Genomic DNA, 26285 nt, shown 5'->3' on the forward strand with positions numbered 1-26285 from the left:
AAAATGTATTAAATCTGCTTATTGTGTTTGAATTAATTATTTCCAGCACTGACCTAGGTCCAAAATAATTTGATAAAAAATACTCTGAAAACCAAAGGCAGTGCCTCTCTCTCTGTTTAATAAGGCCATCATTTATATTTCAGGTTACTGCAATAGAGGTAATTGAAGTTTTGTGTTAAGTTAACAATGAGAGGTTCCCACTGAGTTTCACAGGACAAAGTGGGCTGGTTGCGCTGCATGGTTTCTACACATGAGGAGCGTCCTGCAGGATCTACAACTGGGCCCTCAGCTCCCACTTCAAAAGCACTTTGGACTTTCATTTAGGCATTTTAGCTGTGAAGTGCTATGCTTTGAAGATTGCCTGGATGTCAACATCCAAATGCTGCTCATGCTATTTTAGCTGTTTGTGCACTACACAACCTCCTGTGAAGCAAGCGGGGAGCCGGGGCTGGGCTGAGCAGGTTGTGGAGCGTAGGGCATTTTGTTTGCCCTGAAACAGCCACAGGCAGTAGGGCTGCTCCTACAGGGAAAGCCAATCTTCCACTCACCACACTCACAAGTCACCTCTTGCAGCTTGTGCGGCTGAAGGCTGCTCCATTTCACAATTTCCTCAAGCACTTCCTCTCTCAGATTTTCTCATTCATCCTCTTTTCTTTTCCTCCCAGTACACTGAGCATGGGTCTACTCTTCCCTCTTTTTAGACTTCAGCCTACCGTTCTCTCCTCACCGTTCAAGTACTCCTGGCTTTTGTTGCCTCTCATGCTACTGCCTTCCTGCCTCGTAAGTTGTCTATGTGAGTTTGTGAGATCCTCATTTTTTTTCAATACAGAGTTATTCCTGCTCAAATAGAATTGATGATCCCTTATGATGGCGAAAAGGGCAACACAGAATCGTAGAATCATTAGAGTTGGAAAAGATATTTAAAGGCCATCTAGTCCAACTCACCTGCCATGAGCAGGGACACCTATCGCTTGATCAGGTTGCTCAGAGCCTCATCCAGACTGACCTTGAATATCTCCAGGGTTGGGCCATCTACCACCTCCCTGGGCAGCCTGTTCCAGTGCTTCACTAAATGTGGCAGAACATCATGAGAGAGATTTGTGAAATAGCGGCTGATCCTTGCACTTCATGATGCTCCTTTCCTAGTATTTTGTGTATTTTTGGACAGTGACACCATGGCATCCTTTCTATTTGCTTTTTGCTCATGCCTGGATGTATGTTCTTCTTCTTCCCTCCCTTACTTTAATTAATGACTAGTTCCACTGTAATACCCTTTGGGACTGTACTTTCTCTGGGCTGGAGGCAAGAGAAGGCTGTGAATAGGACCTTTCTGTTTCATCAAGGAGTACACATGTGTCTGGTGTCCCCGCTGCAAGAGCCATCGGTTGGCTAGTGCTGTAGATAACATCTGCTCTCCTGGAAGAAACTATGTAACCTTCTCCTTAAATATGTACATAAACATAATCACCAGAGGCCAGTGCCTGGGACACGGCAAAATTATGCCTTTAATATATTAAGTACATATGCTAGTGCATGCAGCCTATTAAGACAGGCTTAAGTAAAGGTAAAATGAATGACTGAACATTAAAGAAGAGTTGTTAGAAGCAAGAAAGCAACCTTCAAAATGCTGAAGTCATATCCAAATGAAGAAACTAGAAAAATTCATAATCCTTGGCTGATAACATATGAAAATAAAACTAAACGCACCAAGAAAGTGGGGAAGAGCAACTCCAAATCAGTACTAAATCCTTCCTCAAACACATCAAAAAGCTCATCAGAGAATCTGTAGGGTTTGATTGATGAACAAGATATAAAAGAAGAACTACAGGAGTGGGAGATCTTTTCAGAGAAGAAATTGGTGTTCACTGTGAAGAAACTAGGAAAACCCACATGCCAGAATCCTTTTCCAAAGAGGATCTGACCAAAACTGAAGTGACCATAAAAAAGATTATGCTACAAGTTAGAAATGCAAATATTAATGAATTACCACTACCAGAAGTTATTCTGCCCAGTGATTCTAAGACTTGTTGTAGTCTGTAACTGCTTGCTGTAGTCCTTGATACCTGAGGATTGGAGTGCAGCAAATAGATATCTGTTGTAAACAGTTTTCAGGGAATTGAAGGAGCTACAGGATTATGCATCAGATCTCTGGATAAAATTGTGGAAATTGTAGTAATGGACAGAATGATTATTGGGTTAATACTGGGTTAATGCAAATTACCTTGGGATAATCAATGTGGCTACAAAAAAAGGGAATGTCCTACTTGGCAATCTTCTTGAAGCTTTTTGAAGGGAGTCAGCAGATCTCCCAAATGAGGAAAGACTGAGAGACTTCGGTCTGTTCAGCCTGGGAAAAAGAAGACTGAGAGGGGATCTGATAACATTTTATGCATAAGGCAAGGTGGGATGCAAATGGATGAGACCAGGCTTTTGTCAGTAGTAGTACCTAGTGTTAGGACAAGTATTAATAGCCTAAAGCTTTAACACAGTGAGTTCCATTCTAACATTCATAAGAACTTCTTTATGTTAAGGGTAGTGCAGCACTGGAACAGGTTGCCCAGAGAGGTTGTGGAGTCTCTTCTATGGAGATATTCAAGACCTGTCTGAACGCCTGTTGTAGGGCACCTTCTTTGGTTAGGCTTGATGATCTCTTGAGATCCTTTCCAACCCCTGCAATTCTGTGATTCTGTTTCAAGACAGTAAAGATAAAGGCAGAGACAAAGACAGACTGTGAGGGACCACAAGAGCCCTTTGTAAGTCTGAGTGACTAAGAAACTAATAGGTAGATAAAGTTTAACTTCTACAAATATTGGCATGCGTAGAAAACCAAGCTTAAAATATAATTTAGCTTTCACATGTAAGCAATGAACTCTGACTATTACCGTTTGGAAGAAAAGTCTTTATGCCATGTATAATAGAAAAGTAAGCCAAATATTGGAATTTATTAGGGAAGCAAAATGCATGCTTCACCTTCAGCTTGTATATGAATATGGAATTCCACGTGGAATATAGAATACATTAGGTACTCATATGCAATATATATTTACATAATATGAATATGTGTAGTGAATATATACTATGCATATGGAATGAATATATATGAATATATCATGCATAATATATATTGATATACTGGTTGTGTATGAACATGGAACTCTATTGAATATGTAACTAGAATATAGAATTCTACAAATTCTCTTTTCTATATTGAACGGAAGGAGTTGAAAGGGATTTGCTCTGGGATTTCTTCTAATAGAGGAATGGAGGGGCCATCAAATGGAGCTAATAGGAGCTAGTTTCAATCCGAACAACAGAAGATGAACTTGTGCAGCTCTTTGCCAAAGGATTTTATGGCAAAAGAATTTAAAAGAGAGATTCATTCAAGGCTGTTTAATAAAGAAAATGCTCAGAAAAAAAATGCCTGAGCTGAGAATAGTCACATTTTGAAAGAGCTTCATATATCCTCATTCTTCTTCCTTAGGCATTTGCTTCTGGCCACTGGTGTCAACAGGATACTGAGCTAGATCCAGTGGTTGTCTGAACCAGCACGAACCTTTGTATGTTTCAGTGGACATAGACAGAAAGTGTATATGTGAAACCTGAGGAGGTGGGCTTATGGCAGGGTACCGTCATCTCTGGATGGATTGTGAATTGAACTAGCTGTGGAGCCTTCCTAGGCATTCTGTGATAACAATAATGCCTTGGTAATAGAGATTTGTTCCTGGGACTGCATCTGCCACACAGCTAGATTTAGCCGTGGTAAGGAACACGTGTTTTATGTGGCTACAGAGGGCTCCTTATCTTAGAAACTTTAGAAGTTCCTGAGATTTTGTTTTATTTTATGCCTTTTGTTCAGCTGTTCTGCAAATGTGGTCTTCACCAGTCGCCATTAGATCTTCACTAACAATCTGAATAATGAGATGGAATGCATCTTCACTACAGCAGCAGATGATGTTAAATTGAGAGGAGAAGATGGTGTATGAGGGCAGAGAAGCTATTCAGAGGAATAGACAATAATCTTAATAGTCAGTAGACTAGAGAAATAGCTTGACAGGAGCATCTTTGGGCATGCATGAAAAATCCTATGCAACAGTACAAGTTGGCAACTGGCAGGCTAGAAAGCAGTCTTTCAGGAAGATGCAAATGGATCATGATGAATAAGCTGAATGTGAGCTAGCAATGAGCCCTTGTGACATCCAAAGCTAACTGTATGTTGGGCTACACTACTAAGAGCATTAGCCAGCAGGTTGGGGGAAGGGGTTATTCCTTCTCCATGACACTCAAGGAACTGCACCTGGAATATTGTCCAGTTTTCAATTTTCAAATACAAGAAACGCTGGCAAACTGGAGAAGTCTAGTGTAGGAGCACAGGTCTTACCAGGAGGTTGCAGCATGATACAAATAGAGTTTGAGAGAAATGAGCTTGTTCATGAAGAAAAGGTTGAATTAATCCAATTGCTGTGCACATCCTTCTAGTAGTGGATAGTTATAGTGAAAAGAGACAGGATCTTCTTGCAGGCCCACCACAAAAGAAGAAGGGGAAACATACATACATGAATTGCATTAAAAAAAGTCTAATTCACCATTATGAAAAAAATTCGAAAACCATGGTTGATCAAGTACAGGTCATCTAAGGAGGTTTCACATGGGCAAAACTTGAAGGTCATGAGCATCTAATATTAAAGTTAGGTCTGCTTTGATATTCAACCTCACGATCTCCCAGAGTCGATCCAGATTAATCTAGATTAATGATTCTGTGAGTCTAAGTTTGTAGCACATATTCACTGGATCATAAGAGAGATTAACTATAAGCAACTTTCACTGGTTTCCTTAGGATCTCAGAATATCCAATAGATGGTGAAGAAGAAAGGTAATGAATCAAAATAATTACTTCAATTTTAATTTAATTAAGGAAGTTTAAATAGGTAAAATGTCATTAAAATCTCACCATCTAAAATAAAATTGCATAAAGAAAAAAACTTCATGATATCTTTAATTAAGTTGTTTGAGCTAAAAGCACATCATACTTGTCTAAACCTTGAAGCATGTACAGCATTATTAATACTCCAGAGAAAGCTTTGGTTTTATTCACTTGCTCTGTTTCAGAGGACAAGATATGCCAGCTGTGTTATAGAGAAATCAGAATGCCTCTGAGAATATAACAGGGAAAATTAATATAAATTGTGGAGCAAAAGTGCCTTCTGTTCCAGCTAAGAAGCAGATTGTCTGTGTTCTGTGATCTTCATTGGTGCATAACTCCAGGAGTGCTTTTATTGCAGGAGGATTAACAGGAGAAAGCAAAATTCTTTGTGTAGGATAATACTGTCTAGTTCTAACTCAACTGGCTTTGCATAAATATCCTTAACAATGAAAACTGGAGAATTAGCCCATTTACATCTTTCTTTTAAATACCAGTGGATATTGATGTTGGTCAACTGCAATTACAGTATGTCAGAGAAACATAAATAGTATTATTCTTTATTTGCTCTTGCTTTATTTACAGCAATTGAGTTCCATGTGGAAGATCAGGTAAAAGACATGTTTGGGCTTCAGATCAACTCTGGGTAGGTAGTCTCTCTTCTACATACATTGACAAGAAATCTCAATGACTTCAATTGCTGGAGAAAGTATTTATTTTATGAATTGTAAACACGTGTAATGTAGACAGCTCTCTTTAAGTGATTTTGCCTATTTACCTTTATTTTCAGTGAAGAAACCAAGCATTTGTGAACACAGTTTATCTAATTCTAAAGTAGACGTCTAAAATAGGTCAGATGAATCATGCCTTAAAAGAGACTGTTTCTCTGCATTGAATATGAAGGAAGACTGGCATGGCTGGCTCAGAATTGTATGCTACAAATGTCTAAAGTTAGATGAGAGGAATCCCATCCCACCTGTTTGTACACATAATAAAAGAATACCAATATGGTGTAAAAATGAAAAATGAACGAGCTGTCCCCAGGCTTTGAAACAAGTTATTTTAATCTTGAGCAATTCAGCTCTTAATTTAGGGTTAGATTCAGTTCTCATTGAAGTCAATAGCTGTATGTTTTGAGAGGAATTTAATGAGGTTTGTCACTTAGTTTTGTTTAGTCTCTCATCAAGGATACTTAACTAAATTCAATTAGAAATGGATACTCAAGCTTAATGAGAAAGGATATTTTATAAATGTGGATTATACTTTGAATAGGACTTCAGTAACTTAGTAACTTAGGTTTTTTTTTCATCCAAGTTTTAAATTAAATATATGAGCAGTACTGATAAATCCTCACTTAATAATTGTAATTAAAATAACATCAAAGAACAAGTTTATTTTCTTCTTCCACAGGATGATGTTCCCTTTAATTAATATGTGTAATACATTTAAAAGTTCAGCAGTGTTAAGTGACAGCTCTGGAACTTGCTTTGCTCTATCAGTTTTGCAGAGATCCTCAATGACAGACCCCAGATGTTAAGGGGTACACAGTAGATAGTGGAGGTTGATTTGGAAAGTCTGAACAAAACATTGGAGACCTAGTAGAGGTGATGAAAATGAACAGCTATCTGAATGAAACCACTGAAGATTTACTGTGTAGCTCAGGTGTAATCCAGCCCTGATCTCAGTGTGAGGAACTGAAGGAACAGGACCATGACATATAGCACAGAGCCTTTGTTAGCACTAAATGAAGCCCTGTGATTCGTGCTCTTTTCTCTCCTTGCTCAGTTAATCCTAAGTCTGGCTTCACAGTTAACTGATTTGCATGGGCAACTAGTAGAGAGTCCTTGAAAAACAGGAGAAAGGGAACTCTGTCAGGCAGCAGAAAACATCCACCCTCTGTTCGACACCTCTAGTGCAAAAGCAAAAGAGGACAACGTGAAAGGCTTCTTTTAAACATATTAAGAATGAAAGTAGCAACTCTGCATATTAATAACAGAATTAAAGAACTGAGTTTTATGGGAGTGGCTGAAGGGACTCTCAGGCAACCTGAGAGTAAAAGAAGACGACTCAACTATATGGAGAAATACAGGCAGCTTAGAAAGAAACTGCCGACCCTGTTCTTGTGGAATGAGATTTTCACTGGATGAGCAGCTCTCCTGTAGAGCAGTTCTGTTTGCTGTCTCATTGCAAGCTTTCATCTACCCAAGATCTTGCCTGCTTTAGATGGCAGGAGCAAATTCAGCCACTTGTGGATAGTCTGTGTAAGCATGTGAGGGAGGACTGCGTGCTCTGCTGAGCTCTTTAATGGCAAGTACTGAAGATAATAACCTGTAATGCTGCTAGGGGTACTTCAGCTCCTCTGGTGCTCTCCATCAAAACTGTGCTGGAACTTTTCTAATTGTGTCAATTATGTTATATAAGACAATTTAGTACAGGCTTACAGAAACTCTGGGTCCTGAAGGGATGTAGAATTAAGTCCTGTTCCAATTACATTAGTTACATTAGTACCTGTCCTGTTATCACTTTGTTAATTAAGCTTGCAGACTTTGTATTTTATACCGAAAGAAACATCAAGTTCATGTGCATAAAAAGTGAAAGTGTTATGTAATCCATTACTGAGTTTACAAGGAATAATTTAAACCCAGAAATGATATCAATAATCCACAGGGAAGGTATGAGAGGCTGTATGTATATTAATTCATATAACTGCAGTGTTTTCTGGTAACTTCTGGTATGGTTATATGCTGAATAATGCACATATATTCTTGTTTTCTTGAAACAGCAGCAGTAAATTCTGTATTATACTGATGTATTTCATCAGAAGAGAGGAAAAAATTACACAGGTTTTATCATACTGTGAGAGTAGGTTGAGTTTCAGCTTCTTAATTACCATCACGATAATGCTAGTAAAAGCACTTCAATGGCACAAGAGCTTTCAAAATAACTTCTTCAGTTTTAGCTTCTTGTTTTATTTACAAGCTCATGTGAACAATATGTGAGTCTCTTTCTTAAAAACAAATGAAAAATGCAGAACCAAGAAGGCACAGACTTAGTAGTACCCGGACATTAAAGGCAAGGAGATTTCTCTGAGATTAGTATGCTCACAAAACAAACACGTTCATTTCCTTGGCTAGATTTGATGATGGATCATTGCCACGTGATCAGAATGACACCAGTCATTAACAAATTAGTAAAATTGCATAATACTGATTTTGCATCACATTTAGCACGGTTATTTTGTCTAATATAATTTGCAAGGACTTGTCTACCCTGCAGGTCCTTTGATGCCAGTCCTATGTATCACAAGAATTCTTATGTACTTACGCTGGAGTACCTGACAGTCTGTTTTTGAGATAAGTTGCTGCCCAGGAAATGGAAGATGGCACTGGTAGGACTGACGATCCTAATCCAGTAGGATGGCTGTCTATGTCTTTTTGCACTCTGAGAGGAATTACCTGAGTAACGCACTTTTATTGAGCATTGGCAGCAGCTCACAGCACCAGTATGTCTCCCAGTGGGAAAATTATCTGGGAGAGTGGAGCTGCCTTAATTTATCCTCCCTGTAGCAGTGAACTCTACTGGTGGTAGATACTTTTTTTTTATCTTAAAAAATCCAACACATTGTTAGCAGTTGGACATGATGTCCTGTGGATGGGAAAAAGAAGAAAAATATGAACAAACAGTCATATATTTCTAAAGAATATAGAGCAGCAAGACTTTTCCATGTCTCCCATATATCCTTGGCACTATGAGGCCCAGCCAGGGAATACTCAAAGAGAAGGCAGAAATAACTCTGTTCTTTTGCAACTTATCCTTATCATAGATGATTGTTGATATCTCAGAGTAGCAAAAATGCCTTTTAGTTCAAATATTTCTTCACTTAAGATCTGGAGCAAATCCAGCTCTTCCCCCATGCCCAGATGGTGTTGTTTGTACCCACTTTCAGTCATCCCTGGTGACAAGGAATGGACTTGTAGACAATGACAAGGAATGGACTTGTAGACAAAGACAATGAAACACTTTGTCCAAAGCCCAAGGCATTCAGAGTGCTGCTGGGTGACCCCAGGCAACAGCAAAACACCCACCCGGCCTCTTGCTGACACCCAACAAGAGGAATGGGGGAGAGACTTGGAAGGGCTGAGTCAGAAACTCATGGGCTGAGATAAGGGCAGTTTAACAGGTGAAGCAAAGCTGTCAAAGCTGTGCAAGGAAAGCAAAATAATATGGCTTTTTGTGTGCCCTCAGCCTACCTGCTGGGGGGGACAGAGCAGCTCTGGGTGTCCCTGCCTGAACCAGGTTTGGACCAGATGGACCCAGAGGTTCCCTCCAACCTCAGCCATTGCCATCGCAGCCAGACAAGTGCTGATCATAGAATCATAGTATGTTTTGGATTAAAAGGGATATTAAATATCTCCCAGTTCCAACGCCCTTCCATGAGCTGGTTGTCCTTCACCAGCTGAGGCTGCCCGGGTCCCCATCCAACCTGGCCTTGAATGGTTCCAGGGATGGGGCATTCAAAGATTCTCTGGGCAGCCTGTGCCAGTCCTCACTTCATCGAGTAAAGAATTTCTCCCTAAATTCTAACCTAAATCTCCTCTCTGCTAGTTTAAAAACATGTAAAAAGTCAGTCTCCCTCCCTGTTTATAAGCTCTCTTGAAGTACTGAAAATCTCCAATGAGGTCTCTCCAGAACCTTCTCTCCAGGCTAAACAAGCCTGTCTTCATAAGAGAGGTGCTGATCATCTTTGTGGCCTTTGTCTGAAGCCACTCCAACAGCTCCACATCCCTCCTGTACTGGGAGCCCCAGGCCTGCACACAATACTTCAGATGGAGCCTCATGAGGATAGAACAGAGAGAGACAATCTCCTCTTTCTCCCTGCTGCTCCTCTCTTGATGCTCCTCAGCCCAGGATGCTGTTGGCTCATGTTCTGCTGCTGCAGAAGCAGAAGTCATCCAGGAGACGGGGAATATCAGTTCTGGAAAAGCGTCCTGGAGAGGAGCCTATTGTCTCTGAAGAAGTGCCTGAGAGTGCTAAATCTCTACATCAAACTACAGATGCATTAGAAATACATAACATAGATGTCTGATTGATGCTTATCTGGGAGACAAGCACACAATTGCAGCCAATGTTCTCACATTTTCTCATGTGGGATACGTTGTAATTGTACCCAAGCACATGTCTTGTCTGCAGCCCCAATGCAAGCCACCAGGCACTGCGACCCCAGGCAGTGGAACCAGCCCTGGCTGCACGCATGGAGGAGGTTGGCAGGGAAGCACCAGGCCTGGGATGCGGGGAAGAGCCCAGCCCAGGCACGGCTCCCCAGGTGGAGCAGAGGCAAAGGGGTTGGACCTGGGTCAGGAGTGGTTCCACAGAAGGGTGCGGCCCTGGCACGGCTCCAGAAGTGAGGTAGGCACCAAGACATCAGGCCTGGGGTGGAGTAGGAGAGCAGTTTCTGCACTGGCACAATGCCCGGCTCCTGGCTCTGGGCCCAGCGAATGATAAAAGGAAAACAGAAGAGGACCTGCCAAATGACCTTACTTGGGAAACCTACGTTTTGCTGCGGTGTGAGCTATGCCTTGCTGGTACAGTAGACGATGGAGGTAAAAGCAAGAGGTGAGGGGTAAAAAACATAAATTTGGAGGAAGACAAATGTTTAGCTGAGAGACTGAATGAAAGTTTAGCCCAAGTCTGACTGAGGTGAGAGCCTCAAGAGAGTGAAAAAAATGCCAGGCTGGAACCTGTGGCACTCAGACCTGACAATTCCCATCACTGATGAGCAGGAAGAAGGTGAGAAGGATGGTGAGACATCTGTGGAGTCTAGCAGATCACTTGCACAGAGATGCAGTGCCTAATCTGGCAAACTCTGCTAGGGCATGGATGCCCCAGAAACATATTTGGAGTAACTTGCAACTGGCAGAATACTTTTGACTTTGTCGTTTTTTTGTGTCATTGAGGCAAAGCATTGCTGATCTAGTCATAGGAGGCAGCAGCTCCACCTTAGCAGATGGTCAAACCATCTGCTGGACAGGGAGAAGTATGCTGATTCGTTGCATGAGAATCAGATTCCATGAGTGTGCATGAAAGCAACTGGGGAGTTACAAAGAGCACTGAGAGCACTATTAGTGTGGCCTGAAAGGGACACACCCAAGAAGGAGTATTTCTTGGTCACTGGCTTATAGCCTTCTTCAAACCTTCTGTTAGATTTTAAACTCACATTATTTAATGACATATATTTCTCTATTATCACTGTGATAGAATTACGTAACTCTCATTTAACAGAAAACAATGGGCATCAGATTTGAGTCCATTCTTCTATTCCTCTACAAACAATAAAACTTGGCACAAATAATCCTACATGAGATGTAAATTCTGAATGCAGACCAGTCTGAAAATAGAGCTCAGCTTCTGGCTGTGGAAGTAAGTTACCCTCCTGCTTCTGTGCACTGCTAACTGCAGCAAGGAGCAGACTTTGGACAGATGATGTGCAGAATCAGGATATGCAGAGAGGTAATGGCTATTTATCTTCCAGTCAAAAAGGATCTCAAAACAAATATCTAGTTGCCTGGCTTAAGGGTAAACACAGTTTATATGTGCTGGAGTGTTTGCAAACTGGCTAAGTAACTTTGATAAAAGCTGATCAACCTAACCGTACACGTGATACTAACAATCTGTTAGTATCTTCATGAAATAAGATCTTGCTTCAGTGGCTATAAATTGGAGGGACTGTTAATGAAAATGCTATCACATTATGTTCATTTGGTGACGATGTAAACAGTTGTTCAAAGCACAAAGCAGTGCAGTCATTGAAGATTCCCTTATCTTCTGTCTGTTCATCAATACCCAAAATATTATTGTTATTTTCCACCCACTCTGTCTGTTGTCTTCCTGATAAAAAGATAAATCCCGTATTTCAGGCGCAGCTGCAGTGGCTTTGCTGCGGTGCGAGCTTTGAATCTCTTCAGTCAGTGATCCTCGAGTCAGATTCCTGGTGGTTATTTTTTCCAATACTGGCTTTTTTGTGTTGTCTCTTGGTGGGAAGAGTTTATTTCTCTGTCACTATCACATCTAGAAGCTTTCGCAGAAAATTAGTGACATCAAATACCACTAAATGTGGTATCAGTGCTGTATCAGTTGATATGTCAATTGCTAAATGGTTGTGGTATCAATCATTTAAACACTGGAGAATATCATTAGCTCAGTAGATAGAGCAGTAGATATATAGGCTCAGCAGTGTACCTATCCTAGTCCGTAGCTGAATGCCTTATCAACAAGGCAATAAAATACAGTGGTATCTTACAAATTACACTGTAACTGTATTTCTCTAACTGGAAGCTCTTGTAAGATCTCAATGAAAAAGATTGCTAAATAACTACAGATATGCTTTTAATATTAGTTAAAAATAAAGTAACATATGCCACTGATTTTGAAAGATCCTTTTTTCTTGGAAGAGCAGAAGTGTTGCTATGCATCCCTGCTTCTCGGTGCTCTCCTGCCGCATGAGGAATCAGAGAGATGCACCAACTTTAGCATCCCTTCATTGTGTTGGCAATCAGGGTTTGTGGCCAGGTGCTACATGGAACCATTGGCCTGAACTCCTCAGATAAGCACCTCGCATAGTAACAATGCTGTACAATTCATAATTTGGCTACCCTGCAATTCCTTTTAAAGATACAATTAACTACGTTATCACAGAATTTCTGTAAGCTTTCTTGTGTTGTTTGAAAAAGTATGGGTTTTTTTTCCAACATATTGTTTTTCACAACATTTTTTGAAATTTGATTTGGTGATCATCTATTCACCTTTGTGAATCACAGTATATCCCCAAAGTCTTTAAGTGACACAGCACAAACTTCTGTCCATACTGGCCAACAACTGGCACCCAATCTGTTCACCTGCACAAGGATTTTGAGGACCTAAATATGCAGTTATCTGTTCCAACCGTAGCAGCTGCCTTGCATGCCTTGCCATGTTGCATGCCTTGTGATGTTGAGGACTGTGAGCAGCTTTTAAAAATTAGTCTGTGACACCAATTTGCACTCCTGGTTGCATTTGATGCCCATTGAATCCCTCCCTGGAGCCATGGTAATTGGATTCATTGCAGAAATGCATCACAAACAGGAAGTTTCCTGCTAATAGCACTTCAAGGAATGGGGTGGAGTGATTTGAACTAATATTCAAAATAGCTGCTATCAAGAGAGAGGATCAAATAGGTGGTGATGAGCAGGTGGTTTTGGTTGTTAGCACTTTTGAAAGGTGACTGAAGAGAAAACAAAACAAAACACACACACAGCAGTCTTGTAACTTAAAGCTATTGGTCATGATTCCCCAGCTCACCATATTCACTGGTGTTGTGCTGTCTGTCTAAAACAACCCCAAAGGAGAGAAAAAAAAACTTTTAGTTCTCTTCTCTGAGTCTTTGAAAGTAGCAATTTGAATGCCTCTTCCTTTTTCCTACACTTAAACTAAACTATTTGTATCCTTGGACAAAAGAAAAAATGTTTTTTTTATGATAAGGGTGGTGAGGCACTGGCACAGGTTGCCCAGAATGGTGGCAGATGCCCCATCCCTGGAGACACTCCAGGTCAGGCTGGATGGGGTTCTGAGCACCTGATGGAGCTGTAGGTGTCCCTGTTCATGGCAGGGGAGTTGGACTAGGTGGCCTCTAAAGGTCTCTTCCAACTCAAACGATTCTATGATTCAATCCTGGATTTTCTCCTCTGTTCTTTAGTTCCTTTTCAGCCAATGTCTTTGTTTTCTGTCTTTGTATCTTTGTATAATAGCATAATTTGCAATATTATGTTGCTGCACATTATACCAATTTTTATGCCACAGTAAACACAGTAAGCACAGATATAAAATGAAATGCAATAACAGTAATGGACCCCAAATTTGGATTCACATTTCCTTTTCTTTGAAGCCATGGATAACATCATGAGCACAGAGGCAATGCTTGACAAGGGGATGCATTCTTGCCATGCATCTGCAAAATCTCAGCAGAGTTTCTACAAGAAGCTTCTTATAGAACCATAGAGATTTTTTCATTCATTTTTTATTTTCCAAGTTTGAAAAACAAGAAACAGTGAAAACTGGTCGTCCTTGTGGACATCTACAGCAAAAATCCATCAAGGACTGCATTTCAAGTCTTAGAAATGCATCAATTGCTTTGTTGAAAAGGAAAGCAACTGTTGTAGGTGCTCTTCTAGGGGAAATTGCTTTATTTGCTTTCTCTGCAGTTTAGGTACTGCTGTTTCCTGATGTCACATGACTTTTAAGGGATGGGATGTGATGGAGAATCCAAACTGGAGGATATTGATTGCTGTGAATGCACATGTACAGTATTCTCCTGTGCTGGTTGAGGCAAGCCATAACATAGCCGTCTTCCCTGTGCACCTTACTGAATTACACAGCAGTATAAACTCTTCATAGACTGTTTACAGTCTGGGATTGAAAGCTGAGTACTACTGCCATTGAACCCTACATGCAGACGTCCAGCTGGGCAGCATTCTCATACAGAACTTGATGGTATTCAGTAACAGCACGGGGCTTTTTGCTACTTATGCTTTCAGTTGCTCCTGTTTGTGCCTTGTGGATAACTGCTGGCTTAAATACAGACTGTGAAGGCCTAAGTAAGAAACTTAGAACAGAAATATTTTCTTTGTAACGCCCACATTTTATGGGCTGTAAAACTCAACTCAGAGCTTGGTATGTTTAAAGGTGGGAGCATTTCTCCACAAGTGCATAATTTCACTTTATTTACATTTGATTTTAATTGCTTTATTGTTACGTAGTCAATTATTCGCTTCATAAGAAGCTCTCTCTTGCACTAGGTAACATGATGTTGGGAGCAGCAAGGCTGTACTCTTAGGGGAGGTGAGCTGGGAATGCAGAGCAGAGCAAAGCAAGCAGGAACAGGGTCTCTCTAAGTCTATATCTGAATCTGATATGTGCAGTGGGAGGCTTGTGCTGCCAAGCTCTTCTGAGAGACAGCCTGTTAGCTCAGACTGACTGGCTGCAGATGTCCAGCTTCTGAATTTGGCAAGAACCAGTGCACTGTAGAGCTATGTAGAGCTCTTTTGTTTGTTTGTATGTTTGTTTTTATGAGTTATTAAACCTGAAATAGAGATCCTAATCTGATTAAAGAGTACTGAATACTCTCAATAGAATCACTAAATTCAACTGAAAGATTTGTTCAGGCTTTAACTTTGCCCACGAATCAACCACAATTGCTGAAACAACATGTTCCTTAATGTTCTTGTTGATGCTAAAATGATTTAAGGGATTTTTCAATGATGTGAAACTGGAATGAAAATCTGCTGAGAGGCTCAGTTAGGCATTTTAGGTCCATGCCCCATTCCTGGAAATGTTCAAGGCCAGGCTGGATGGAGCTTTGAGCAATGTGATCTAGTGAAGGGGGCTGGGGGCTGAACCAGCTAATCTTTAATGTCCTTTCCATACCAAACCATTTATAATTCTATGATCCTATGTTTTCACATGCCTCTGACTTTGTGTCCCCACATTTAATGAAAACTGCATTATTTGGGGAGGAAATAGGACAGTCAGTTCCAGCTTACAAGCTTTTAATTGTGCCTGCATGTCATGCAGCCATTATTGTCAGTGGAGATCTAGTCAATACTGCTAATGGATTCTAGAGTAGGATTCAGATGGCTAAACGAGATGTCTCTTTCAAAATGAGTCCAATAGTTCTACAGTTTCCAGTGGGCTTACACATAAGCATCTAGCCCCTAGGGTAGATAAGCACTGCACGAGGCTGCCAGATGTGACATGTGGCATATGGGAGACCTGTGCCCTTCCTGAAAAGCAACTGAAGCTCAGGCAGCATGCTCTTTTTAGATGACAGCAGACAAAATGTGTGAGCAACTGAACCAAGCCCCTCCACTTAGATACCTACATTCATGTACTTACAATGTGAAGCTGAATCTCACCCTTTGGATTTATTTGTCAAGAAACTTTGAATCATTGTGTTGGTCTGCCCAACAAAAATATGCAAACTTCTAAAAACAAAACAAAACAAAAAAGCACAAAAACCATTGTTTTTCTTAATAATACTTCAATTTTCACTCTGTCTTGTTTTCTTAAAATCAGCAGTAGTACAGAAATTTTATTGTTTTTAGCTACAGAAACCTGCTTATGCACATGGCTCTCTACTCCATTCTTCATAGGGATGGTTTAATGGCTCCCCTTACAGAAAACCAGGAAGTCTTGTATGCTGTCCTTGTGTTAGCATGCATGTAGATGAGCAGCCACTACTGTGAAATAGCATCACTTCTCTGAAGTCTGCAATGGCAGTGTTTTATGAGAATTTTTAAGAATGCTGCTATCATTCTGGTTTTTGGGGGTCACATTTGGCAAATGATGACTGTACCGACACATGGTGTATGGACGGCTTAATTCTCATCCGAGTTTTGACAAGACCTTCTACTGGTGTGACTGAAATAAGAAAGCATGAAGATATGTATATATATCTTAGCATAGCTTAGCACTTATATATGGGATGAGTTTCATTTGACAACCTTACAGTTGATGCAGCTGTTTCTCACTTGTGCCCACGCCAGGTTCCTGATAGAAGGATACCAGAAGATTCCAGAAGATAGGTATTGGGATGGTGAGTAGGATTAGTTTAGTGGTATGGACACGGGCATGAGTCCAGCTTCACCTCTATCAGTGTAAACGTGTATTACCAAGGTAGTTCAGCTTCAGTTCCTTTTTGCCTTCCCTGCTTGCTTTTCTGTGACTGACTCCCAGGCAATGTTTCTTCCTTAAAACTGTTTTTTTGGCCCATTCCTATCAAATATGGCTCTAATGATTACAAACATTTAAACCAAATTTAATTGCCACAGCCAGTAATATGCAGATAGATAGGACAGGTTGGGTGGATTACGCCTCACAGCCACACAAAGAGGTGCTTTAAAATACTTATAAACGGGAGAGAAATGAGCACCTCAGAGTTGAGCAATAGGCCTAGTGAACAAACTGCAGAGTCAAAATAATACATTATGACTCTTTCTTCAAATGTAAGAATAATTAAGCATACAAACAAAAGGATAACAAGGCATAAATGCCTGCCGCCCATGAGTACAGCGCCACGTTTTGCATATCTGACAAGAACTAAATATATATTGTGCCATGGTAATAAGCTGGGAAAGCAATACATTAACTGTCTCTTTGAATGACTCTGATATGCAAATAACCCAAGAACCATCCTTTTCTTTCTTTCTTTTCTGTAAAGTACTTTTTAAATTAAAGGGCAGCTTTTAATTGTGTTATTCTTCTATTAAGCTCCAGTATCAACATAGTGTATACCATTTTGTTTTGGAAATAGTGTTCTTCCAAAATGTGTAATTACCTACAAGGTTAGGTAACCATTCATAATTTGATTTGTCAACTTTCTCTGAGTCAGAAAATCACCTCAGTTTGCGAAAGAACTGTCAAACATACTCAAAATCAGGCGTTTATGGAGATCCCTGAACTGGAATGACAGTCTGTGCCATGGGACTGCGTACAGATCCTGCACCGTCTTGTTTATTTAATGGTTCTTGCTGGCATGTATCTATTACGACCATAATTTATTAGTCGTTTCTTATTTTTACAGGTCTGTTACGGCCCCTAGTGGCTTAAATTTACATAAACACCATCTCGGTGCTCGTGCCAAAAGCTCTAAGAGGTGGAAAGCGCTAGAGGGCAAATTGCAGGAAGCGGTGAAGTGATAGGGCTTGCAGACCCAGGGCGCGTTCAGCGTTTCTGTGAGGGAAAACGTGTTTCAGCAAACTCCCATCGGATGTTTCTTACAAGATCTGTCACGCTCATGATTCTCAACAAATCCACCCTTGTTGGCTTAAAGGAAAAACGTTTTGGTTTTGTACTTGTTTTAACTTACACGGTGTCTTGTTAAACAAACAAAAACCAAATCCATCTGCATATATACCATAACATTTTGAAGAGACAGACTGTTTTATTTGAAGACATTCATTTTAAAATTCACTTCCACTTTATAAACGGTCACATTGTTGTCTGGCAGTCGGACAGAAAGCCCCTTCCTTGCCTGCGTTCCGCTTGCCCTGGGCTTTCATCACAGCTTTCCCAACATTCTGGTTGCCTTTCACTGGCAAAACATTCATTTGAAGGGCCCTGCAGAGTAAGTCATGAATATTAGAATCACCAACAGCAGACCCCAAGAACACAGAAAGTCCTTTGTTTTTCCCAGAAGAAATGTATATATATGGCATGCTGTTAAATAGCTCTTTAGCTCTTTTTTTTTTTTTTTTTTTGCTAAAACATTCTATCCTGTACCATCCAGTGCTTCCTGTCCAATGGTATCAGTACTCTTTGGCATTTCTAGATACTTGATAAGCCTCTATTACTGCTGATTTTGAAGAAACATGGCTAATTTTCCTCCATCACTGCATTTTACATACTGCAAGTACTTTTGAGGCACAAAGTTTTATTTTGTCTGTAAACTTAGATCTGTCCTTTGGAGAGCAAATTTCATTTAAATATTCTGTAAGTTGGTTGCTGTCATTCTGGTCAATGTAATTGCACAGCATTTAGTCAAAATCCTGCAGATGGGGAGAACGGGGAAGCATGAGCCCCCTTCTTACCCCCTACTTTTTCCAGTCTGTTTCAGGCCAGGTTTTAGGAGATGTACAAATCGTATCTCCTAGAAGAATCCCCATTTGGTAACAGGTTGAAGGACATTTTTAAGAACCTGTAGTGGTGGCCAGTAAATTGTTTATAGCCAAAGAGGATGAGTGAAGGGCTTACTGAAGACAGCCATATTTCTTACCAGGAGGACATCATTTGTCTTCTGTCAAGTTCAGGCTTGAAAAATCAAGTATTTGCTTCTGAATATTATTTTATCTAAGATATCAGACTTTTTAAAATATAAATCTATTTATCAATGTGTAAGGAAAAGATTTAACTCTAAAATTTTCTGTGGTAGAAACATTTTAATCGAAATACTTGTAAGAAAACTGCTAGAATTTACTCGGTGTTGTCTGTATATCTCTTTTGCCGAAGATGCAAATGTTAGATTCTTCTGAGAGCTTTTAAGTCACACCATGCTTTCATGTTTAGAGCAGTGTTATCACTCCTTCTCTTTTTCCAGAAAAGAAAATGTTTTGGAGTGTCCATATAAAAAGAAATACCTGTAATGTATACATTTGGTACAAGATTTTCCATTTTATCACTTCCAAAAGAGGAAACCATATTGCCTTCTGCAAAACTCTACTTATTCTTGGAAAACAGCAGCTCATTACTAAAAGGAAAGGACAAGTGCTCAATGACACCACGCAATACGCTTGTCCATAATTAACACCATTTATTAATCACAGTTTACCCATCTACTCAGATCAGGAATGACCTTTAAGTGTTTCTAATGTGTTTTTGAAAGTCCAACGAATGAACCTTTTACTAGAGGGCTACCCATTATAAGAAAACACAATTCTGTGAATTTCCTTATTTTTTCTTTCTTTTTTTCTTTCTTTTTTCTTTTTTCTTTTTTTTTTCTGTAACATCTTTGTTGTTGTTGTTGTTTTCCATTACACACACACACTGCTTCCTTCTTAACAGGTGTTAATCCCGAGTCTGCGTAACAGTGCTGGTATCCCTCTTTCAAACTGACAGCATTGATTTTCTTCAGTTTGTGGGGCTTAGAGTAATGCATTTGCCAGAGGCTGAGCTAAAATGGGGTCCTGAGCCCATGGGCATATGTTAGTAAGGCTCCATGGCAGGCTGGACAGAAATGTTATGGACCAATAGAGCCCTCATGGCCCTGACAGCCACCTCTTCTACAAAAGTTCTGGCCACCACACTTAGTAATGCCTTTTTAAAGTGATTTTTCTTTTTTTCTCTATTGGAGTACCATTTATTCTACCTCATAATGTGCTGCCTTTAGCCAGGTAAAATAATAGAATCATGGAATGGCCTGGGTTGAAAAGGACCACAATGATCATCCAGTTTCAACCCCCTGCTATGTGCAGGGTCACCAACCACCAGACCAGGCTGCCCAGAGCCACATCCAGCCTGGCCTTGAATGCCTCCAGGGATGGGACATTCACAGTTTGTAATAATTCCTTATAGGGACCTTAATCTTATTGAAATCCAATTGCCATTTTCATATTTTCTTCAAGACAACCTGAAGTGATATTTTAGTACTGAAAATATTACATTGTGAGAATTGTCAGGCTTCTGTGTCTCATTCAAAGACACAGAAGCACAGTCTTCAGATGCAAATTCTTATATGCTTTCTCTCAAGCATTTCGTAGCACAGCAAGGAAGCCTTGGAAGAAAAGGAGAGGAGTGTCTCCTGGCATTTGGCTATCTTGCTGAGAAAGACGTTATTGGCTTGGTGTGGACATCTTGTGCTTCTGGCACCAGATTCTCTCTTTTCCTGATTATTTCCCCAGGTAGGTGATCAAGATACTTTGAAATTCACATTTAATGTGAACCCCAAACATTAACTTAAATATACACAATTTTATCCCAGTTATATTAAATTCCTGTAAACATTTGCAAAACAAATGGTAAACTGGGATATATGGAATGTAAATAAGTGTTGTGTACAAGCAACACAAAGGCATTGGAAGAAATGGCACTGCAGAAGTTCTGGGAGTGATGTGTGTACAACAAGCCAAGAGACGATGAGCAACGAGGTACTGCAAGAAAAATTACAGGTAAGAATAAAAACAGACAGAAGTTGGATGTAGGGCAAAGTCTGCTACAGCCATGCCAGGGAGAAGGCTCCACAACACAGATGTGGAGTAACTTCAGTATGATACAACTCAATTTTGTGCTGAGGTTTTGTTAAGAGAGCATATAAGGATGCCATAGATCATGCACCATCCTTACCACTCCAGATGAACTTGGAAGAAATGATGAGGGCTGGACAGTCAGGGCACAGTGAAGATGACTGCTCCTTAGAGATGGGAGCTAAGCATGACAATGGGGCAGACAAGGCAAAGGCCTCACTAGCCAGGCTCTACTCCATTGCTCCAAGCAAGGAAACATGGCAAGTCTGTGGCTGGCAACAAGGGTTAACCAAGAGTCCAGCTTAGCAGACAATTCTTTGTTTATGATGAAGGTCCAAAGTGAAGCTGGGTCATCAGCTGCCAGGTTAAGGTCAGGATTATAGGTCTGGCACTAACAACCAGGGTCAGGTACAGCCCCTTGATGACCAGGTTGGACTCAATGACAAAGCAGGTCCAAGGTCAAGCCAGTAACTCAGTCTTCAGCTCACAGACACAACCAATGACCCCGTGGCCAATCACGTGGTTGAGCTGCAGACTGACACTCTTCTGACATAACTCGGGCTGGGAATGAAGCCCCAGGTTGGAGCCAAGCCAGAGTTCCTGGGCCTGAGGGCAGGGTGTGTGGGCAGGCCTCAGGTGAGGCTGGCCCGAACCATTAGGCCTATGAGTACCCTCGGGGCTCTGACCTTGATACTTGGTGCCCCTTGTACTTGTCACCACAGATAACCCAGGACAGACACAGGGAGCCTTGTTATGTTCATTGCTATACCCATACTTCCTTCCATCACTCTCCCAAATTGCAGGTGAACATCAGTGCTTGAATACTTTATATCTCAGCTTGTGAAGGCATTTTTTTTCCTTTCTCTCTCCCTTTCCATCTTTATACAACTAGTATAGATAAATTTCCATGTAAATTTTTTCACTGGGGATTTATGTCTGTAGTGAATCACAAACTGCTGCTGCTGTTCTGCTATTAGATGAGCCGGTTGGCAAAATGTTGACCACTGTGAGCAAAGATAGCATGTCCAAACACAACGCTTATGCATGCTTTTACTTACAAAAAGGTTAAACTTCAGTGCATGAAAATCTGTACAGGAGCACTTTTGCTTGTTTTTGTATTACAGGCAGTCAGAAAAGTTTAGAGCGGCACTTAAGTCCTACAACAGTCTGAATGCTTTAGACTGGGATCTTGTTTTATGGGTCAAACTAATGGCCTGTAATCATGGGAAAGATGTGCCAGGCCCCAGCAGTATATCCCTGGGGTAGAACAGTACCTCCTCCAAACATTTTCTCATCAGGCACTTCTAGAAAAAGAACATATTTGTTTTAGGAATAAAAACTTCACTTTTCTTCCTTATTCATCTTAAAAGCAAACAAACCTCTAGAGAAAACCATTGCATTCAGAGCTGTATCTGGGAGGAGAAATCCCATCAGGGTATTTTGGAGATTTTTTTCATCTCTTCCTGAAATTAGAAACTTAATGTGTTTTAAAGGGAAAACAAATATTTCTATAATCACAGTTTCCCCTGATCTGGAGGAGGAGGGAAAACGTTTTTCATACATCTTTGATACTCTCAATACATTCATAGCAAAAGTGGAGAAAATTAATAGATGCTCCCTTGGGTTTCTGGAATTCCAAACCCTCATCAGAGACAGTAATTATTTTGGGAGTCTTTCACTATTCCCATAATTGATGTGTTTACTTCCTTCTTATGACAGCATGTTGTAATTTTTTCTTCCTGATGTAGCCTGATGATTGCAGCCTGTTTTTGTTTTCAGTCCTGCGTGCTGATGTGCTAAAACTGACTCAGCAGATGGTTTGTGACAGCAGCACAACCAAGAATGATGCAGCCCTTCCCGCTAGTGAGATGCTAATAATCTGCACACCTAAAGATAGCATAATGTGAATTTGTAGGTTGACTAAATTTAGTTAATTTTACAGGTGTGGGTTTTTATAGAGACCACTCTTGCCCTGCACAACCTAAGGCTCCTTTGCATTTTTTTTGTAGTATTCATTGTGATGTTCTGCCATCCCTTTGTGTATTTTAATGCTTTTAGCTGTGACCAGTGATAGTAACTGGAACTATATTGAGAAGGGTTAAAACACGCACCAAATGAAGCTTAAATCCAGCGGGACACACCACGCTACCTTCGCTACGCATAAACACTGGGGGATGAAATGCAGGAGAGCAGCCCTGCTGAAAGGGATTTGGTGGTCTTGATCAGCAGGAAGTGGAACGGGGCAGCAGCGTGCCGAGGCAGCAGCGTGCCCAGGCAGCAGGAAAGGCCAACGGTGCCCCGGGGTGCATCAAGCATGGCACTGCCGGCTGGGCGAGGGAAGGGCTTGTGCTGTGGCCTCACTTCCAGCACTGGGTACAGCTTTCGGGGCCACAGCACAGAAAGGATATATAGGAGGGTGTCCAAAGGAAGGCTACAAACACGAGGAACGGTCTGGTGGGCAACCGGTGTGAGGAGCACTGGAGGTCCCCTGGTTTGCTCAGCCCAGAGCAGAACAGGCTGAAGGAAAGGCTCTGCACCAGAGGGCGGTGGGCATGGAACAGCCTGCCCAGGGCAGCGGGCACGGCCCGAGTGCCAGAGGGCCAGGAGCATTTGGACTGCGCTCTGAGACACCGGCTTTGTCATTTGGGCGGTGCCGTGCGGAGCCTGGGGCCGGACTCAGCGATCAGCTGTGCGGCGCCCGCGAGTCTCCCACGCATGGAGCAGGAAGCCCGGGCCGCCGCGCAGCGCCCCCAGCGGCCGTGCCGCGCCGTGCCGGCCGAGCCCTCCCCCAGCGGCGCGGACGTGACGCACTACACCGGCGACCGGCCCCGCCCCGGCCCGGCTGTGTGCGCCCCACGCGGAGCTGCGCGGAGCATGGGGCGGGCCAGCGGCGGCGGGGACGGCGGCGGGGAGCCAGCGGCGCTGGAGGCGGTGCGCAGCTTCGAGCGCTGGAAGAAGAAGTACAGCCGGCGCACCAGGCGGCTGCGGCTGCAGCGCAAGGAGCGGGAGCGGCCCGAATGGCAGGTGGAGCGCGACGGCATCGAGCGCCTGGTGCAGCGATACCCGCAGGTACCGGGAGCGGGGCCTGGGGTGGTAGAGAAGGAGGGAGCTGCACCTCCGTCGCCAGGGAGCGGGAGCGTTCCGTGGCTGCTGGCGGTAACGGGTCGGTGTGTGGTGGCGGACCGGAGGGCTTCACCTACGTGAGGCGGCTCTGCGCCTCCCCGCGGGCGCTACGGCGGTAGCGAGAAGGGACGGGAAAAAGCGGGCTGAGGCGGGAGGGGTGGCGGTGTCTGTGAGCCTCGTGTCCCGCTGACCTGGCGGCGGTGTCCGTGTGCTGGAGGTGGGGCACAGCTGTCCCCGTAGGTTGTGCCGCGCAGGCAAGCATCGCACGTTCTGGGAGTTACTGGAAAAGCGCCTAGAACACCGTAATGTCATTGGTCACAGCCAGCGGGGGGGTCACGAGGAGAAGGGCCTGTTGGATGAGCTTAATCTGCTTTTGCAATAAGGATACCCACCTGGCTGTCCGAGGGAAAGCCTGTTGATGGAATGGGTAAAGATTACAGAAAATGGAATTATATAAAGCAGGCAGTCGTTTACTAGAGGACTCCCCAGGGCCATTTCTCTTTAGCGTTTTCATCAGTGACTGGATGAAGAACTTGAAGATCTACTGAGTTTGAGGATTGCATTAAATTGGGATGAGCTGTTGACTCCTGTGAGTCCAGAATAGCTTTGTGGAGAGATCTCAGCAAACTGGAGGTCTAGGTATTCAGCAGCCTCTTGGAGTTTAACCACAGCGAGTGCCTGATCCTGCGCCTGGGATGGGGGCAGCCCTGGATCTATGGGGAAAGACTGAGGGATGGGAGGATGGGAACAGCCTTATGAAAAGGGATTTGGAAGTCCTGGTCCATAGAAAGCAGAATGTGAATCAGGAACGTGTTCAGGCAGCCTAAGGGGCCAACCATCTCTGGGAAATAGCCATCTCTTAAGCTATACCGTACAGCGAGCAGAACTGTAATTATGGATAATGACTTAGGGCAACCATGCATGCTGAGCACATATCCTGGCAACTTTTGCTGAATTTGGTGGATAAGGAATTTGCTAGAAGGGCACAGCCTGAGGATTGTGGTCAATGGCTCTATGTTCAGATGGAGACTGGTAGTGAGTGGTGTCCCCTAGGTTCATCTTGGATCTGGCACTCTTAAACGTCTTTATCAATGACAGAGATGATGGGATCAAGTGCACCTTCAGCAGGTTTGCTGATGAGACCAAGCTGAGTGCTGACATTGATACAGCAGAAAACACCATTCACAGAGACTTTGATAAACTTGAAAGCTGGGCTCTTGTGAACGTAATGAAGTTCAACAAAGCAAAATGCAAAATCTTGCACTTGGATAGTGGTAGTCCCAGATATGTATGCAAACTGGGAAAGTAATTCCTTGAGAGTAGCCCTGCTGAGAAGGACTTAAGGGTTCTAGTGGATGAAGAACTTAGCATGAGCCAGCAGTGTGTGCTTGCAATCTTGAAGGCCAGTGGTATCCTGGGTTCCATCAGAAGAGAGGTGGCCAAGCAGGGCGAGGGAGGTGATTGCCCACCTCTACTCTGCCCTTGTGAGGCCCCATCTGGGGTAGTGCATCCAAGTGTGGGGCCCCCAACATGGGAAAGATGTGGAGCTGTTGAAGAGGGTCCAGAAGAGGGCTACAAAGATGATCAGAGGGCTGGAGCACTTCCCCTATGAGCACAGGCTGAAAGAAATGGATTTGTTCAACCTGGAAAAGAGAAGGATGCAGGGAGTTCTTATTGCATCCTTTCAGTATTTAAAGGAATTTATAAACAGGAGGGAAATCAACTTTTTACACGGGTAGATGACAGAATAAGGAGGAATGTTTTTAAACGGAAGGAAGGAAAATGTAGATTAGATGTCTGGGAGAAGTTTTTTCCTGGTGGGAGTGGTGTTGGAACAGTTTGCCCAGAGAGGTTGGATCCCCATCCCTGAAGGTGTTTAAGGCCGGGCTGGATTTGACCTCAAGCAAGCTGATCTAGTTCTCGATCTAGTGGCTGGCAGCCCTGCCTGTGGTGGGGGGGGGGGTTGGAACTTGATGATCCTCGAGGTCCCTTCCAACCCAAGTCATTCTATGAATTTGCAGCCACTACTGAGGAGGATCCGTGGCCGTTGTACTTGGTTATGCAGCACTCAGCAGTGCTGATGAAGAACTGTTTTGTTGGTTATAGTTTGACTGAGTAGAAAGTAATGAGACTAGGAATGGGAGAAACATGTCAGCTACCATGAAGAGGTCATGATGGCTCCTTTGGTTAAGACTCAGCAAGGTGATAGTGTAGAGCTTCACACTGTCATTGGTTTCACTGATCTGTAAGCTTCAAAAATGGTCAAGTTACTATTTTGAGTCAGATTATTCCTGAGGAAAAAGATGGGCTAATTGCTTCCACCCTGTGATGTTTTGGTGATGATAAGTAAAAATGATTAATGCAGTCTGAGTCTCAACTTGTTTCAGCAACACACTTCTACTCACTGTAGAGATGGAAGTCCTACTTGCTGACAGAAAGAAGAGGAGTTGGTAGTGGTCAGGCATTTATCCATTGGAATG

The 26285-nt window shown here is 42.3% G+C and overlaps 1 protein-coding gene across 1 annotated transcript in view; it reads left to right on the plus strand.

The window, feature by feature from the left end:
- Positions 1-23556: 23556 nt before the first annotated feature.
- Positions 23557-26285, plus strand: part of DDX10 (DEAD-box helicase 10) — a gene marked incomplete at both ends in the record, with an annotated part of 164747 nt that continues 162018 nt past the window's right edge. The window contains one exon of the mRNA XM_079547406.1: positions 23557-23751. Within this exon, the coding sequence (XP_079403532.1) occupies positions 23557-23751 (195 nt within the window). The remainder of the gene's footprint in view (positions 23752-26285) is intronic.

The sequence above is a fragment of the Tetrao urogallus genome (genome assembly GCF_951394365.1).
Source record: "Tetrao urogallus genome assembly, chromosome: 1".
NCBI lineage: Eukaryota > Metazoa > Chordata > Aves > Galliformes > Phasianidae > Tetrao > Tetrao urogallus.